Raw genomic sequence first — 14,416 nt, 5'->3', positions numbered from 1 at the left:
GCCCTGACCATTGAACAAAAGGCCCTAAAATTGCCATGGAATCCTCTTCAACTCTTTTCCTTTATGAGCTACACCAGTTAGTAAAAGAGATTTCTGCCCCTGCTTTCCTGTTGCTGACATCCTAGCTACTCCCATTTAAGCTGTGTGTCAGGCTCAGTTCAGAGTCAGCACTTGACAAGGCTATGGGTGAATTTCTGATGCTCAAAGACAAACACAGGGCATCCCTATTTGTCTCCCGTCCTACTGCCAGCTGGTCATCAAATCACAGGGCAAGAGCAGCAAAAGCAGTGATGGGAGCATCCTAACATGTGTTGGAACGATCCGAACCAAACCTGCTAAGCAATTACGTGGACAGGTGGCAACTTGAGGAGATACAGCACAAGAGCAAACGGGCACAATGCCAGCGTCAAGACATGCCAGCGTCAGGGGCTTTCTACACCAAACTGACCTAAGCGTACCTACGTGTGACCTAAGGCCGAGCTGGTAATATTAGGAGAAATGTGGGTGATGCTCTTCTCTTCCCACTGCCTTTCACTGGGGGTCTGCAGCCCTAGCTGACCTTGTTCTCCCCGGATTCTAGTGGCATTTGATGTTTATGGGACAGGGCTGCAAACAGGATGGAGCCCTTGGAGATTGCTCTCAAGACCTGCCTGCTGCTGTAGGTGGTATCTAGCAGGTGCCACTACTTCCCCTTTTCTTCAGGAGAAATAAGCAAGCATCCTGCCTACTCGAGCCTTCTGAGAACGTCACGCCGTTGCTATGTTCCCTGCACCGGCTGTCGCCAATTGCCAACGACATTTCAACACTTAGCTTTCCCTCTGTGAAGGCAGCTACTTGGCTCAGCTAAAATAAGGAGACCAGATAAACAGAATAATCCCTGTGAGCGGCTAAGGGAGCAGATAGAACAGATGGGAAACTGCCTTCTTACCCCACAAAAGTCAGAGGAATGTCTGAGGTTTTCATATCCTGCGCTGAGGAAACAGGTCCTTTCAAGGATTTTTGTGAAAAATAAGGTATCTCTGCCCACTGCAGAAAAGCTACTAATCCACGGGTTCAGACACTTGCCCAGAGTAGTGGAGCAGCCAAAATGAGTTCTCACTTTCCTTAATTCAGAGCAGAGAGCTGAAATCCCTCTCCCACGTAATCACAGAGTACCAGCTATTCCAGGCAAATTTGTTCCTGTTCCATACCCATCAGTCCCCTTCCCCCCTCCCCAAATTCCTATCTGGGTATGAGCAATCTTTCCCATCAAAAACAGCACACTTTTTGTAGAACATACAGGTTTCAAATATTTGCATTTTCCAACAGCAACAGTTTCAGCAGAATGTGTCACTGGCTGTGGGGGTGCTGCAGCCCTTCCCCTTCCACACTTCTGAGCAGCAGGATGTGGTAATGGAGGGATTTCTAGAGATGCCTCTCACTGTTGTCACAACCAAGAGCAAAACTCGCTGGGAAATCCTGACCTGAACATATGCAGCCCAGTTTAACCAAATATTGGTCTTGCCTTTTAACAGTGAAAAGAGAGGTTTTCTCCTTTTTTTATTCTTTCTTTTTTAATGTGTGTGTGCTTTTAATAATTCTCAGGACAGAAAGACACACAATAGTTGGACCCCACATGAAAACCGAATAACTTTCCCTTCAGTATCTCACTCGTTAATGCCGTGGCATTCAAGCGCAAGTTAAATATAAGTAAAAAAAGTAAAATGCATAAGGAAAAATAAGATCAGCCACATTTGTTTGAAACAGTTACTTAAATAAGCAGTAATTGCAAGTGCCAAACCCCTAATAAAAATATGGGTAGGCAGTAACACAGCTACGTGGAAGTCAACAGAGTGATGCATCAAAGAGGGCAGGCAGAGGGGTGCTCTTTGCAGCACAGCAAGGACAACAGCCTGCTCCTCAATAGCGAAGGGCAGCTCCCAGCATGACCACTACTGCCCCTTGCATGGTTGCTGTTGTGCCAACAGTAGTTCAGCTAGCAGCAACTGGTAAATAACCAATCACTGCAGCAAAGGACAGGACAAATGAAGCTGGACTCCCACCTCCATCACTTGCAGGTCGCTTCGGGTGAGTCGTAGCTTCGCGGAGACTCACGTTTCCTTGCGTGTGCTCTCCCGGTCTCACCTCGACACTCTTGGAAACAAAAACCGTGAGATGTTTGTGTGAACTGGCAGGCTGCCTAGCCACCCTTGTCAAAATGGCTTGGCAAATCTGAGCTGAGCACCGGATGCTTACAGAGGGACTGCTTCTACTTAATGAGCCCACTTCATACCCCAGGCATGCAATTCCTCTGCACTCCTGGTTTAACTGAGGGACCAGGAACATTCTGTATTTTGGTAACAGTAAATCACCACCAGACTCCACATGCAACACTCCAACATTGTAAAATTTTGTAACGCTGGCATTCATGATGAAAGAAAACCCATGCAGCTTTAATGAGGGAAGAAGCAGAGGGAGCTGAGCAGTGCTGAGGCACAGCCTCGTGCCATGTGCTGATGTACTGCAAGATCTTACTGGCTGTGGAACTGAAGTTGTCCCATCACTGATTTCTGGTCTTGGCTTAGCCTTTCATGAAACCCAGTAAGCCTTGCTTGCTCGGCCTTGCACTGAGGCAGGCTGGCCTAGCACATTACAATTAACTTCTTTATTTTTCAAAGCCTGCAGCAGGTCATTGGACTCCCCCCACCTTTTGCCCACAAGACCAGTACGCCATAGCTAGCGAAGCAGGGTCTTTCACAGCCCCAAGTACTGTGACACTGATAAATCTCTCGGACAACAGGGCAGTGAGGGTGAAAGCTGATGCTCCCGGTGCCTTTCCATTGCTAACCCTTTTTTTCCTTCTCCTTCCCAGCTTCTCATTCAGACCTGATCTGATTTTACTTGGGATCCTGGGAGCTTTGCTCCAGGCAGAAACAGCTGAACCTGTTTAAAGCTGTGGCTCAGCAGGCACACACCTGGCAGCTCCCAAAAACATGGACCAGAGCTCCCATGGTAGCTCAAACGCCTGGAACAGGCAGGAGGAGAAGAGTGGCTTTTCCACCGGCACGGTTAGGGCTGAATAAGGACAGTGGCCAGATGCCAAGTGGAAAGCCCTGGGCTATGCGCTTTGGTGTTTGACCAGCTCAACCCTCTGCGCGGCTCGTTAATACCACCTACTGTGCGGAACAGCCCGATCCTGTTTCAGAGCTCCAGCACGTGCATCGGCACCCATCACCGCACTGGCACCAGTTAGCAGCAAGCGGGGCTATGGAGCGTTTTGCTGACTCTGGCTAACCACCACCACCGGACTAAAACGGTTTGTGAAACTGGGCATCTGCGCTGTGAAACGGTACGTTATTTTACGCAGTGTCTTGCCAGTCGTCACGGTCTTTCTGCACTTCTGTTAGGGATTGGACAACTTGTTACCGACCGCACAGACCGGCCGGATCTGAGCTACAGCGTGGTTTGTCTGGCCAGCACAAAAAGCTGGCCTGCCTCTCTCCACGAAAAACAAAAGCGCTATGAATGGTTCCTACTGCAACGCCAAGAATCACACCAAGCAAGAGAGGGCGCCTGCTCAAGTGAAGTCTGGAAACCATTTTAACCAGGAATCAAACACAATCAGGTGTTTTTCTTAAAGGAGGGCTAAGCTACGTTAGTAGAAGTGGTGTGACTTCACCAATGCTTGTGTGCGTAAGACTAATGTAACAGCATTTTCAGAGGGGGGAAAAGACATTTTTAAGGCTATCTTGGAAATGTTAAATAGACAATATACGTAGCAATTCATTCATAACATCTTTCACCTTATTGCTTCTGGGATACGGACACACATGCTTTCACCACCAGACTGCCTGGGAGCAGGGGTGTTAAATTTGCAACCTGCCACAGCGGTTCACCTCGCTCCCAAGCAGCAGCCTCCTCTACAAGGGAAAGGCTGTCAGGCTGGGGGAGCTGCCCTGGAAGTGCCGACCTGTTCCCAGCCACCAGCTTCCGAGGAGGGTGGGGAGGAGCAGGTCCACCTGCTGTCCTGGTAGCAGGGAAAGGAAGGGAGAGTGTGGCTGTGCAACCTCACTGGTCTGGGGTGCTGCCCGCAACGGGTGACCTGCGGCCCTGTTGTCCTCTGTCATCCAGTGCGTGGAGCGACCTGGGCATCGGTTCGTCAACATTCTGCTGCCACAGAGCCCAAGGCTCACAGTTAGCGAGATCAGAAAACCTGTGTTTCCCCATTCCCCCTCCCCAAAAGCAGCTGTGTCTAAAGAAAGGATTGGTACTGAAGAGCTGTGATTACAATTTATAATCTGACCTCAATAATAGGCTGAATCATTCCAATTTCATGTTCTAGCAGTCAGCAGTTGGGTTTTCTTACAGACAAGATAAATCTTCTCACTAGGAAAAAGAAAAACGTTAAAAAAAAAAAAAAAGACATAATTTCCATGAAAGACTACCAAAACTCCACTAAAAATCCAAAATTTTAATCTTGGAACAATGACCTTTTTACAAAGAGATTTTAAAGACTGAGTGTACATATTCACAAAAGCAACAAAGGCATATCCCCCACAGCCACGTTTATAAATGAAAAGCCACGTGGCTTGTTCTCATTTAAACGCTGACGAGATACAGGCGGTACAAATCAAACGGTTGACTGTCACATGTAGTGGACTGTCATGTTATACAACTGTCATCAGCATGAGCTAGATTAATTTCAAATCACCGAAACACTCTAGTAAGAGCATGAAGCTTAGACATTATTTTAAAGTGCTCATTAGAAACCCAACATTTCAATTATAATTAAGAAATGTTAAAGATATTACATTCCTGGCATATCAAGTCTGAAAGTACAGTATGTACACAATCTACAGTCTTGGCTTTATAAATAGGAAATAATTTATCTATGTATCTCAAACGTGACTAGTAGCTGAAGGGAAGCTGAAAGACTATTGCAGTTCGGCCAGAAAAAGGAAAACGCCAGAAACAGTCACCCCATACGTACAGCTCTCGGAATCCTGTATCCCAAGCGCTGCCACTTTGGCCATCTCACAGACCAATTCTCTTTACACCCACTCAGGAAGCACCTGCTGTTACACTGCCAGCAGACAACTGCAGCACCTCTCGTAGCGCAATTGCTTGGGTCTGTAGAACTGGCAAGGGTGCTGCTAAGAGAAAACGTGATGAGACACAAGTCCCTTAAATAAACAGAAGCAGCAAGCACTGCCAAGTATCAGAGTCTGCAGAGGTTAAAGAACTCTGAACTAGACTGTCCAATAAGAATTTGGGTGGTTTTTATTTTAGTTTTTGAATGAACTGTAATGCCTATAAAACTGATTCAAAGGCATCTGTGACAAATTTAAAAGGCAGCGTCAGCTTTCTCACAACTAGCCCTAACCAGTTCCTTTCCACCCAGAGCCACAGTATGTTTCCTAGTCACCTCCTGTCCCAACAGGAGCTCATCCAACCTCACTGCCTCCCCATCTTCTGTGTGGTTGTGACTTAACAGCTCTGCAGCAGGTGGTATTACCCCGCATGCAGGTTAAGTCTGTTTCACACAGGGCTAACACGAGGAACCTGTGAAATGTTAGTATCGTACATCATGGTACCCCCCACGGCGCAGGCACTTCTCAACAATCCCCATCAAAGTATGTGACAAGTTTTTGAAAATAACCAACAACCTTAAAAGGCAAAGCCCAAGAGCGTTCATGAAAGCACAATCACATGTTTTTAACTTCCTCTCATCGCTTTTCCTTTCTCAGCTGCCATGAGGCAGTTTTGCCTTTTTCATTTTTTTTCCTCAGTGTTTTCACCTATTTTTGCAACTCGACTTTGTAATTTTCCGACAGATACAAGAGCATACCCACACACATACAGTAACATGGGTACAAACTGAAATCAGGGAGGTTTAGATTAGATATCAGGAAGAAATTCTTCACAGACAGGGTGGTGAGGCACTGGAACAGGTTGCCCAGAGATGTTGCAGATGCCCCATCCCTGGAAGTGTTCAAGGCCAGGCTGGATGAGGCTTTGAGCAACCGGGTCTAGTGGAAGGTGTCCCTGCCCATGGCAGAGGGGGTGGAACTAGATGATCTTTAAGGTCCCTTCCAACCCAAACCGTTCTGTGATTGTATGATTCTATGAACATGATCATAGTAAAATCAAAATTCACAAAATAAAATAACGGTGAACATTCTGCAAGTGCAATGTTAACTTTTGGTCAACATTTCTGCTAGGCTAAAGGCAAAAATACGCTGTACAAAACCACTTGAACATCTGCAGGAATAAGCCTCTTGTTTACATTAGCCTCAGCTTAGTGTGTGGTCAGCCTGAACAATGCGATTTCTTAAAAAAACAGGTAGATGTGAGGCTGTAAAGCTGTACTTCTTCCCTACTTGCACCAATTCACAAATTCTTCCCCTGCACAACAACATTCACGTGAAAAAAAACTGCTGTGGCGCCCAGAAGCGTTGAAGGCAAACACGTGTGTATGGAAAACAAAAGCTGTCAGGGTGACAAACGATTCGACGGAGTGCTCTCTTCTCCACCTGCAGCAAGCTTGAGCCTTGTTAGCTTTCGAGGGGGATGCTGAGGGCTCTTACGAAGGTTGTCGTCCATCTGCAGAGAAATAACGAGAGCCGGATCTGGCAAACAGTAGAATATAGATTATACAATTAGTCTTTGTTAGGGCTGCCATCATTAATGCTGGTTTGGGGTACTTTTTACCCTGCCATTTCAGGCCCAGCCAAAACCAATGCCTTGGTTCGCTTCCACTCCCAAATATATGCTTGTGCTAGAGACACTATTAATTCCATTAGCACATGGTGCATCAAACCCAGGGCAAATAGGTTTGCTCCTGCTCAAATAATTTTGTCAAGATTGCCGAGGAAAGCACCATTGCTACCTTCTTCTAAGAGGTCAAAGTTCCCATTCTGAACAACAGCCAAGCGCCGCTTGAAAGCAGACCACGAGTCACACTGCTAGCGCCAAGGGATGCCTCTGCAGGTTCAGCACCTTGCAAGAACACCTCTTTTTCACATTAGAAATGTTCTGGAGGTGCTGCGTGAATGTAGATGGGTTACCGGTGTCAAAAAGTATTTAATAAAGACCTTCCGGTAAGACCTTTCCAAAGACAGGTTAAAATTAACCTCCGAATATAAAGATTTCACATTCTCATAGGGAACTAATTTGATGCCCTGTAACGTGGTGTGAAAGAGTCTAGTTACTACAGAGTAAACAGAATTGCAGAAGACAGCACAGGGTAGATCTCCAGAGGTGGTCCAGTCTATCCCATTTCCTCAGGGTAAGACCGGCTTTACCTACATCAAGCCTGGCAAAACGCCTATGTAACCCACTCTTTAAAACTTCCACAGCCACACTTCAGCACCAGGAAGAGGAGGTACAATCAATACCTAATGCTACAGAGGCTAATTCCCATGCACGATTTATTTCATGCACTGATCTTTTTCAGGAAGAAATGTCCTCTATCCTAGCTGAAGTGTTCTGTCTGCATCAGAAGACTAGTTCTTCACAAGTATTTTTCACAAAATACTTTTTACTTAAAAGCTAAGTGGTATAGCTCTCGAGATGTGCGGAGTGACAGCCCCAGAAACAAAGAATATAAAGAAATAAAAGCTAGATGCAGAAGATTTTACTGTGGGTTAGCAACTACAGCATTCGGCTGGGAGCAAGGAGAGCTTAAGACAGTCAAGTCTTAACTTGCAGGACCATTTCTGTCTTTTGATCAGTACATTTGCCTCCTCCTTTGCCGGAATGTACAATTGCAGAAAGACACCCTTCCTTTCGTTGGTATGCACACTTGCAAGACAGTGTTCTTTTGATTAAATACAAGGCTTCATTAATTATTCCTTTCAAGTAACACAATATTCTTCCTGCCTCTCCACACAAGGTAAACTGACTAGAAAAGAAGCAATTAAAACAAAATGTCCATCGTAAAGCTGCAGTTGCCATGCAAGAACACCCGTGAACAAGTAACCACAGTGAGGCCGGAAAATTAGCGACTAAAGCAAAAGTAACCTTTTCAATCAAGTTGGATTCCTTATTTACAAGCTGTGTGAGTTTCTGCAGATTAGCATCTGCTGTATCTTGTCCAGCCGGAGAATGGCCTGGAGAGTGAAAGCAGAGAGATGAAGAGTGAAAAGGTATTTACAAAAGCTTTTAAAACCTTAAGAAATAAACCCACATCGGAGAGCAAGTTCATGCAGTATTTTCATCCTAAGAAAACTGAAGTGGAGAAGCCATGCCATGTGAGAAGAACAGAAGTACTAAGCGTGAGCCATAGTGTAGATACAGGTGCGTTCCGCCCACGTTTAACGGAGTCTAAAACTGAGTATTACCCCTTGCTTTTAATTTTCAATCTTTCATGCACAGCTTTGGAGGTTTCTCTACCTCATTTCCCCACAGAAGCTCTAGCATAAACTACACAAAACCTAATTCTGTCTTTGTTCCCAAATGGAACAAATCCAAACAAGACTACGCATGACAAAAAAGGGAAACACAGCTCACCTGAGACAGTTAACCTGAAGTAGCAAGTTAAAATATCATCACAGAATCGACACAGATTGGGAAGCTGTTTCAAATGCTCTTGTAACTGCACTCTGGGGAAGCACACTTTATAAATTGGTGCAAGGAAACCAAACACGAAGGCGTCCAAGGTGGTAGGCCTGAAAAGAACGACAGAACACAACAACAAACCAAAACGGCTGAGGTAAGACATTAAGACCCCTACAGCCTAACTGCTTTCCGTGTATGTCAAACACAGCGCGGGACAGCACACAGACAGCTCTTCCAGCATTCCATCTTTTCCTATCAACCTGGTACATGTTTTGCACGGGCTATCCACCAATTTCAGCACCTCTGAACTACAGACATGCTGGTAAACCAAAACAGTCACTTCAGCAATTAAAATGCAGTCATGCTGTCACGTACACTGATAAACAAGCCACTCTGAACACGCTTCCGGCACCACAAAAGCCAGGCTGTATGCCAGGCAACCAGGATCCTCTCTCATGAAGTGGTCTGACTTCAGTGGCTGGAGGAACAGATCGACCTTTTTAGGACCTGTTGGCGCTATGTTGTTGGTAATAACTGCTTCCTGCTCCGTGCACACACCACTGGAAGAGGAGTGTTCCGGGACCTACACCCTGCTCCCATGCAGGCAGTGGTAATACCTCAGACTTAAAAGCATTTTTTCTACATACAAGCACAGGAGGTGACAGTCAGTGGCTAGAAAACCATTCTCTAGTGCCACCCAACATTTTCTTAGCAGCTGCTAGCAGCATCTGCCTCTCTGTGGGAAAAAAGCAGGATACGGGAGACACTGCACTGCCTTAGTCCAAAGATCTCATTTGCATCCTGTTTGCTCACCCAGATTTATTTGAAAAGCTGGGTGTGAGACACTGAGACACGAAACTACCATGCAGCACTTCCAACATTCTGGCAGGTTAAAATAAAAAAAAAAAAGTTTAAGTGTTCAGAGTCATGTGGCACCCGTGTTATTGGTCATTTCGGAAAAAACAAAAAAAATTAATTATCACACTCACGTATCTCCAAAGAAAAACTGAGATGTTCCCAATCTCTTCGACAGGAGATTTAGGCACTCCTTGGCATCCCTGTATATCTGATGAGACACAAGACTGTCTAAGAGCCCTAGGTGTAGCAAGGCTAGTAGGCACAGCTCTTTCAGTTCTTCGACAGCACCAACATACAAATTATTTACTACACAACATATACCTGTGCTTCCACTTCAGTGAGACTGTAGAGTGGAGGCCCTCCCCTGGTCAGCAAGATCCTGTTCAGCGCTTCCCTGGACATCTTTCCAGGCAGATACAAACTCAGTGGGAAGGCAGTCCTTGAGGCAAACCACGGCTTTGTCACACTGCAGTAATTTTCAGCCTCAACCCAGAAAGTGTGCAGCTATATCAACACAAGGAAAAATATGACTGGAATTTGAGTAAGAGTGGTAGACATCTCTTAAAGGTTTGATGTGTAAGATCTCCGTGAGAGAAGCAGAAGCACCAGGAATTATTGTAATTTAAGGCAATCAGGCTCCATAAAGGATTATACTAATCCTTTGAGTGTAGGAGTATATAATTAAGGTAACAGCGACCTGCCACCTAAAGAAAAACTGAACAAAGACACAGACCTGTATGCATGTGCATAAAATTACATACACGCTCATGTTCATGTATGGGTATATTCACACACACTGCACATACAAAATACACTACAAAAAAAGTTGCAGATTTACAGAATCAGGTTTGAATCTTCTAAATTTTTTTCTTTTTAAATTTCATAAATCTTAAAAGATACTATGAAATGATGAATTTGAAACCTTGTCGGTCAGCTGAAGAGGCTAGCCTGTGATATCATCTGGTCAGAGCATTATTTCCTGTAGAAACTGAAGCCAAAGTCATTCAAGACATCCAATGCGTGGGCAGTTTTGTAGCTTTAATGTACTTACACTAAATTGGTGAGGGCACACGGCCATGTGCTACATAGAACTGAAAAATGAAACTACTGACGGGTATTCTAATTTCTCAAAAGTTCTAATGCTCAAAAGGCTCCCATGGCTGTGCACCCCACATCAGACATTACACATCTCACTCAAAGCTTATTCAAAAGAATCAAATGCAACAAAAAACGGCCACAGCGAGCTGTTTTCAGGATACTGATTCCCAAAAAGCATCTAAAAGAAGAAAACATTCACAGGTGCCCTTTTAAAATGTCTTTCATAAATCTATTATTATTACTTCGCATCCCACAAACACACATTATTTTCCTTTTCTAAAACTGTTAGGCAGTTATTTCCAAAATCGGACTAACAAAGCAAATACATCCCAGCCAGGACTACGGCCAAGGGACTTGATCGATTTCACGTTGGGCACCTCTTACAGCATCTGATTGCAAAAATTCTGAGCATGATAAACTATTTTTCAGTAGTTACCAGAGCAGGAAGCACCTTCTCTTCAAGTAGTGCAATATATGCCAGTGTATCAGCTCCTTGTTTTGCAGACAATTCATAATCAGCGTTATATTTCTACGAATTAAAAAGTAAAATAAAATAAACATACTACAAACAGTGTTACACAGAACTTTCCAAAAGAGATGATCAGTGCAACCCAAAGTTGCTCCAAACTTAACAGCTATCGAGTTAGCAAATATAACATGTTTTGGGGACAGAAAGCACACGCTTGCTAGAACTTCTTTACTTCTTCAGGCCAGCTATGTCAAACCTCCTTGCATCTCCCTTTTCCACTTTCCCATTCTTAAGATTTTTGGGGCCTCCTATTCCCAAAATAACTCATGTCTCCTTCCCACTGCTTTCCAAGCAACTGTCCAGTGATAACAGAGGCAATTTTTCGGTACTTAGGCATGTAGCAAACCTCTGGCAAGCCCCCATCTTTATTTCTGAAGAAGCACCTGGCACTTAAGCTGGTGTAAGCATAAAAAAGGCAAGCATTGCCATCTTTTGCTTTTAATTACCATTCTAAACGTTTAGAAATTGAATGTTAACAATATAAGGGACCAAATACGTAGCTAAATTAATGCACTTACAGCTGACTGAGGTTTTAATTCTGACACTGGGTCTTTTTAAAGTACATTAAAAAGGTTGGTAAGTTTTTTGGGGCGAGAGGAGATCCGCTTCATTAATTCAGAAACAAAGGGTCAGTGTTGAGCCTTAGACAGCTGAAAAGCATATTATAGTTATACTTCAACACAAATAGGTTGGGGTTTTTTTTTTCCCAAGAATCTTTGGTACCCAGATGGCTATGAAACATCTGAATTTTAAAACAACCGTCCAAAATCCCAGTTTTCAGAAAATGTGCAGTTTTCAGATTCTGTTTTCCTCCCCCCCAAAGATTTAAAGTTTCACTAACATGGCATTCATCAGATAATCTTGACTAGGCAGGAACCAAATTTCTAATGTAAAAGCAGAATAGTGGGCTGGAGAAATAAAAAGATGCTTTATTAGACATCTTTATACTTTGTGAAAAGAAATTGTATAGCTTCACTCTTTGTGAATAAAACATTAAGAGACCTGCAAAAGACAAGCAAGAGTTGACTACGCAGTAACACGATGTGCATCAAGAAATGCTTGCAGACATTTTATGCTACAAGCTATAGAAAAGCAACGTAGATTAGAAACAATACTGTGTGTATTATTCTTAAAAAAAAAAAGAAAAAAAAGGGGGGGCACTGGGAGACAATTACCCATTTAGCAGTTAAAACCACACAGTTAAAACCCAACTGTGATATTCTAGGTCTGCAAGCCATAATGATGTTAAAAGCGTTATAATTAAGAGCAGGATGCTCAGTCAGAAACTGCTCAATTAAGGCCAGTTTGTTGTCCTTGTCAGTGAACAGTTTTCCCATGCCTATTTTTAAATCTTTCACATAACTAACAATCAGACTTGCAAACAGCAATCTGTTATCTACCATTTTTCAGTTCTCATGCATGTGTGAAAAATGGGAAAGTACTGGAAGAACTGGGTCTGAACCGAGTTCCAGGTTTTCTAAGCCTGTATCAACACATCGAAGGGACATGTTGAGTCACTACAAGCCAGAGAAAACAAACCTTTTGAAAGAGACCTACCTGCTTTCTTAAGAAATTTAGTATTTTTGCTGGCTGAGAAATAACAATGTCCTCTGATATCAGGAATGGTACATCTCCTAGAAGGCATAAATAATGCAGTCAACAATTTATATGGATGAGTTCTAACATAACTATATAGCAATCAGTCACTTAATCTATTTTCCTTTTCTCCACAGCATTCTCTGATCTTCCCAACATGGACACATCAACTAAACTTTACATAGCAGGGGAGTTCCACCAAGGTGACAAATACATTTAGCGTGCTCTGACCTTCAATACATAAAAAAGGGCCCACATCAAATCTGGCTGAAGCCAACGTCTCCTGCTAGGTATCTGATACTTTAAGAACCAGGCTACTTGTCTGGATTTCACATAACCATCTTAAGACAAAAAATTCCAACCCTGTCCAACTGCCGATTCAACTCGTTCACCTCACGGACTCCCCTTCCTTCCACTCCATTTTTTTCCCCTGCCCTTTCCTTCCACATCCATTTTAACCATCTGTTTTCCCTAGCCTTGCTACAATCACTACCCAAGCTACTGCTGCATAACCACAAACTATTCCAGAACCAAGTACTTCCCTTCTGCCAGAAGCTTACTGCTTACCCCTTTACTCAAGACTGCAGGATCAAAGACTGTGGTGTAAAATCGCTGTGACAGGGGCTATCTTACAGCACATTCACAACGTAGCTGCCACAGTGAGCTTAACATGACTGTGCTGCTAAATACTATTAAAATACCAATTATCAGCAACACTTAACTATTTGGATGGGGTGTTTTTGGTATGGATTTTATGTATTTTGGCTATGAAGAAAGCCACTGAACTTTTTGCAAGTACACCCAGCTAGCTCTTGGCACCTTTTGCCAACAGAAAACACCACGCTGAAAAGCAAGAGTCAAAGGCACACCTTGTGCATGGATACAGTAATGACTGAACTGACGATGTGGTTAGTGTAAATGCCAGAGTACTTTAACCCTGCAGTGGTTTTAACTCTCTGGAATACACCAAGACAACAATGTAAATGTCAAGCAAACAGATAAGCAATGAGTAGAAGTCGACTTCTTCAACACAAAGAATTCCTCTCTGATACCTTATCTTCAACTTCTCTGGCACCTAGGTTGTTAGTCACCTTTTCTGAGTCAACCTCTCTAGCTCAGTACGTACTAAACATCCCAGCTGGTGCAGGTTGTAGTCTTTCATTCCAACTGTACCAGCCCATTAAATTACATATAATGAAAGAGCACTACTTCCATACACAAGTCTAGTTACTATCATTAGAGATATGCAAAGTGGAAAAAGCTTTAAAATCTGCTTTCGCTATACCACCAATTCAGACTGCCTGACAAAAACAGGGATGTACTTGGCACCACTTTGTTGACGGTCCGCCGCTGCACCCACACGGATTTTAATATAGTGTGCTTTGAGGCACTTCTTTATGCCTTCCGTTACTCCATGTCCACAGATTCATCACACCTGATCCTGTGAGGCCATTTATCCATGTACCACGAAAGCAGGGAGCCTTCACGAACACAAAACCAAACTCAGAAACAACGCCGAAATTGGAACCTACGTTTATGACGTGGCTACAATTAAACAACAGAAAGAGGGTACCTTTCGGAGCTCTCCACGAGTTATTTATAGTGTTCACTGTCAGGGGAGCACCAGAAAATTTGGCGTACGCCTGCAATAAAGATTGTAGGGGGGGAAATACAGTTACTATGTGTAAGAAAAGTGTAAGACAGCACTCCAAAGGTTGCTTTGAACAGCTCGGGGAAGACACCCCCTCGGAAAGGGCAGCAGCCCTGCCCGCGGCTGCGCCGGGGGAGGGGGCAGGT

The 14,416-nt window shown here is 43.9% G+C and overlaps 1 protein-coding gene across 1 annotated transcript; it reads right to left on the bottom strand.

Moving 5' to 3' along the window:
• Positions 1-6,471: 6,471 nt before the first annotated feature.
• On the bottom strand, positions 6,472-14,297 carry MTX3 (metaxin 3; the record flags this gene model as incomplete). Its single annotated transcript, XM_010157765.1, has 8 exons — positions 6,472-6,582; positions 8,002-8,090; positions 8,491-8,648; positions 9,528-9,604; positions 9,718-9,900; positions 10,931-11,023; positions 12,581-12,657; positions 14,193-14,297. Coding segments are annotated over 8 exons (893 nt in total), but the record flags the coding sequence as incomplete, so codon positions are not given.
• Positions 14,298-14,416: the final 119 nt, after the last annotated feature.

This window comes from Eurypyga helias, unplaced genomic scaffold (genome assembly GCF_000690775.1).
Source record: "Eurypyga helias isolate BGI_N326 unplaced genomic scaffold, ASM69077v1 scaffold49828, whole genome shotgun sequence".
NCBI lineage: Eukaryota > Metazoa > Chordata > Aves > Eurypygiformes > Eurypygidae > Eurypyga > Eurypyga helias.
This window is presented reverse-complemented; position numbering and strand designations above follow the sequence as displayed.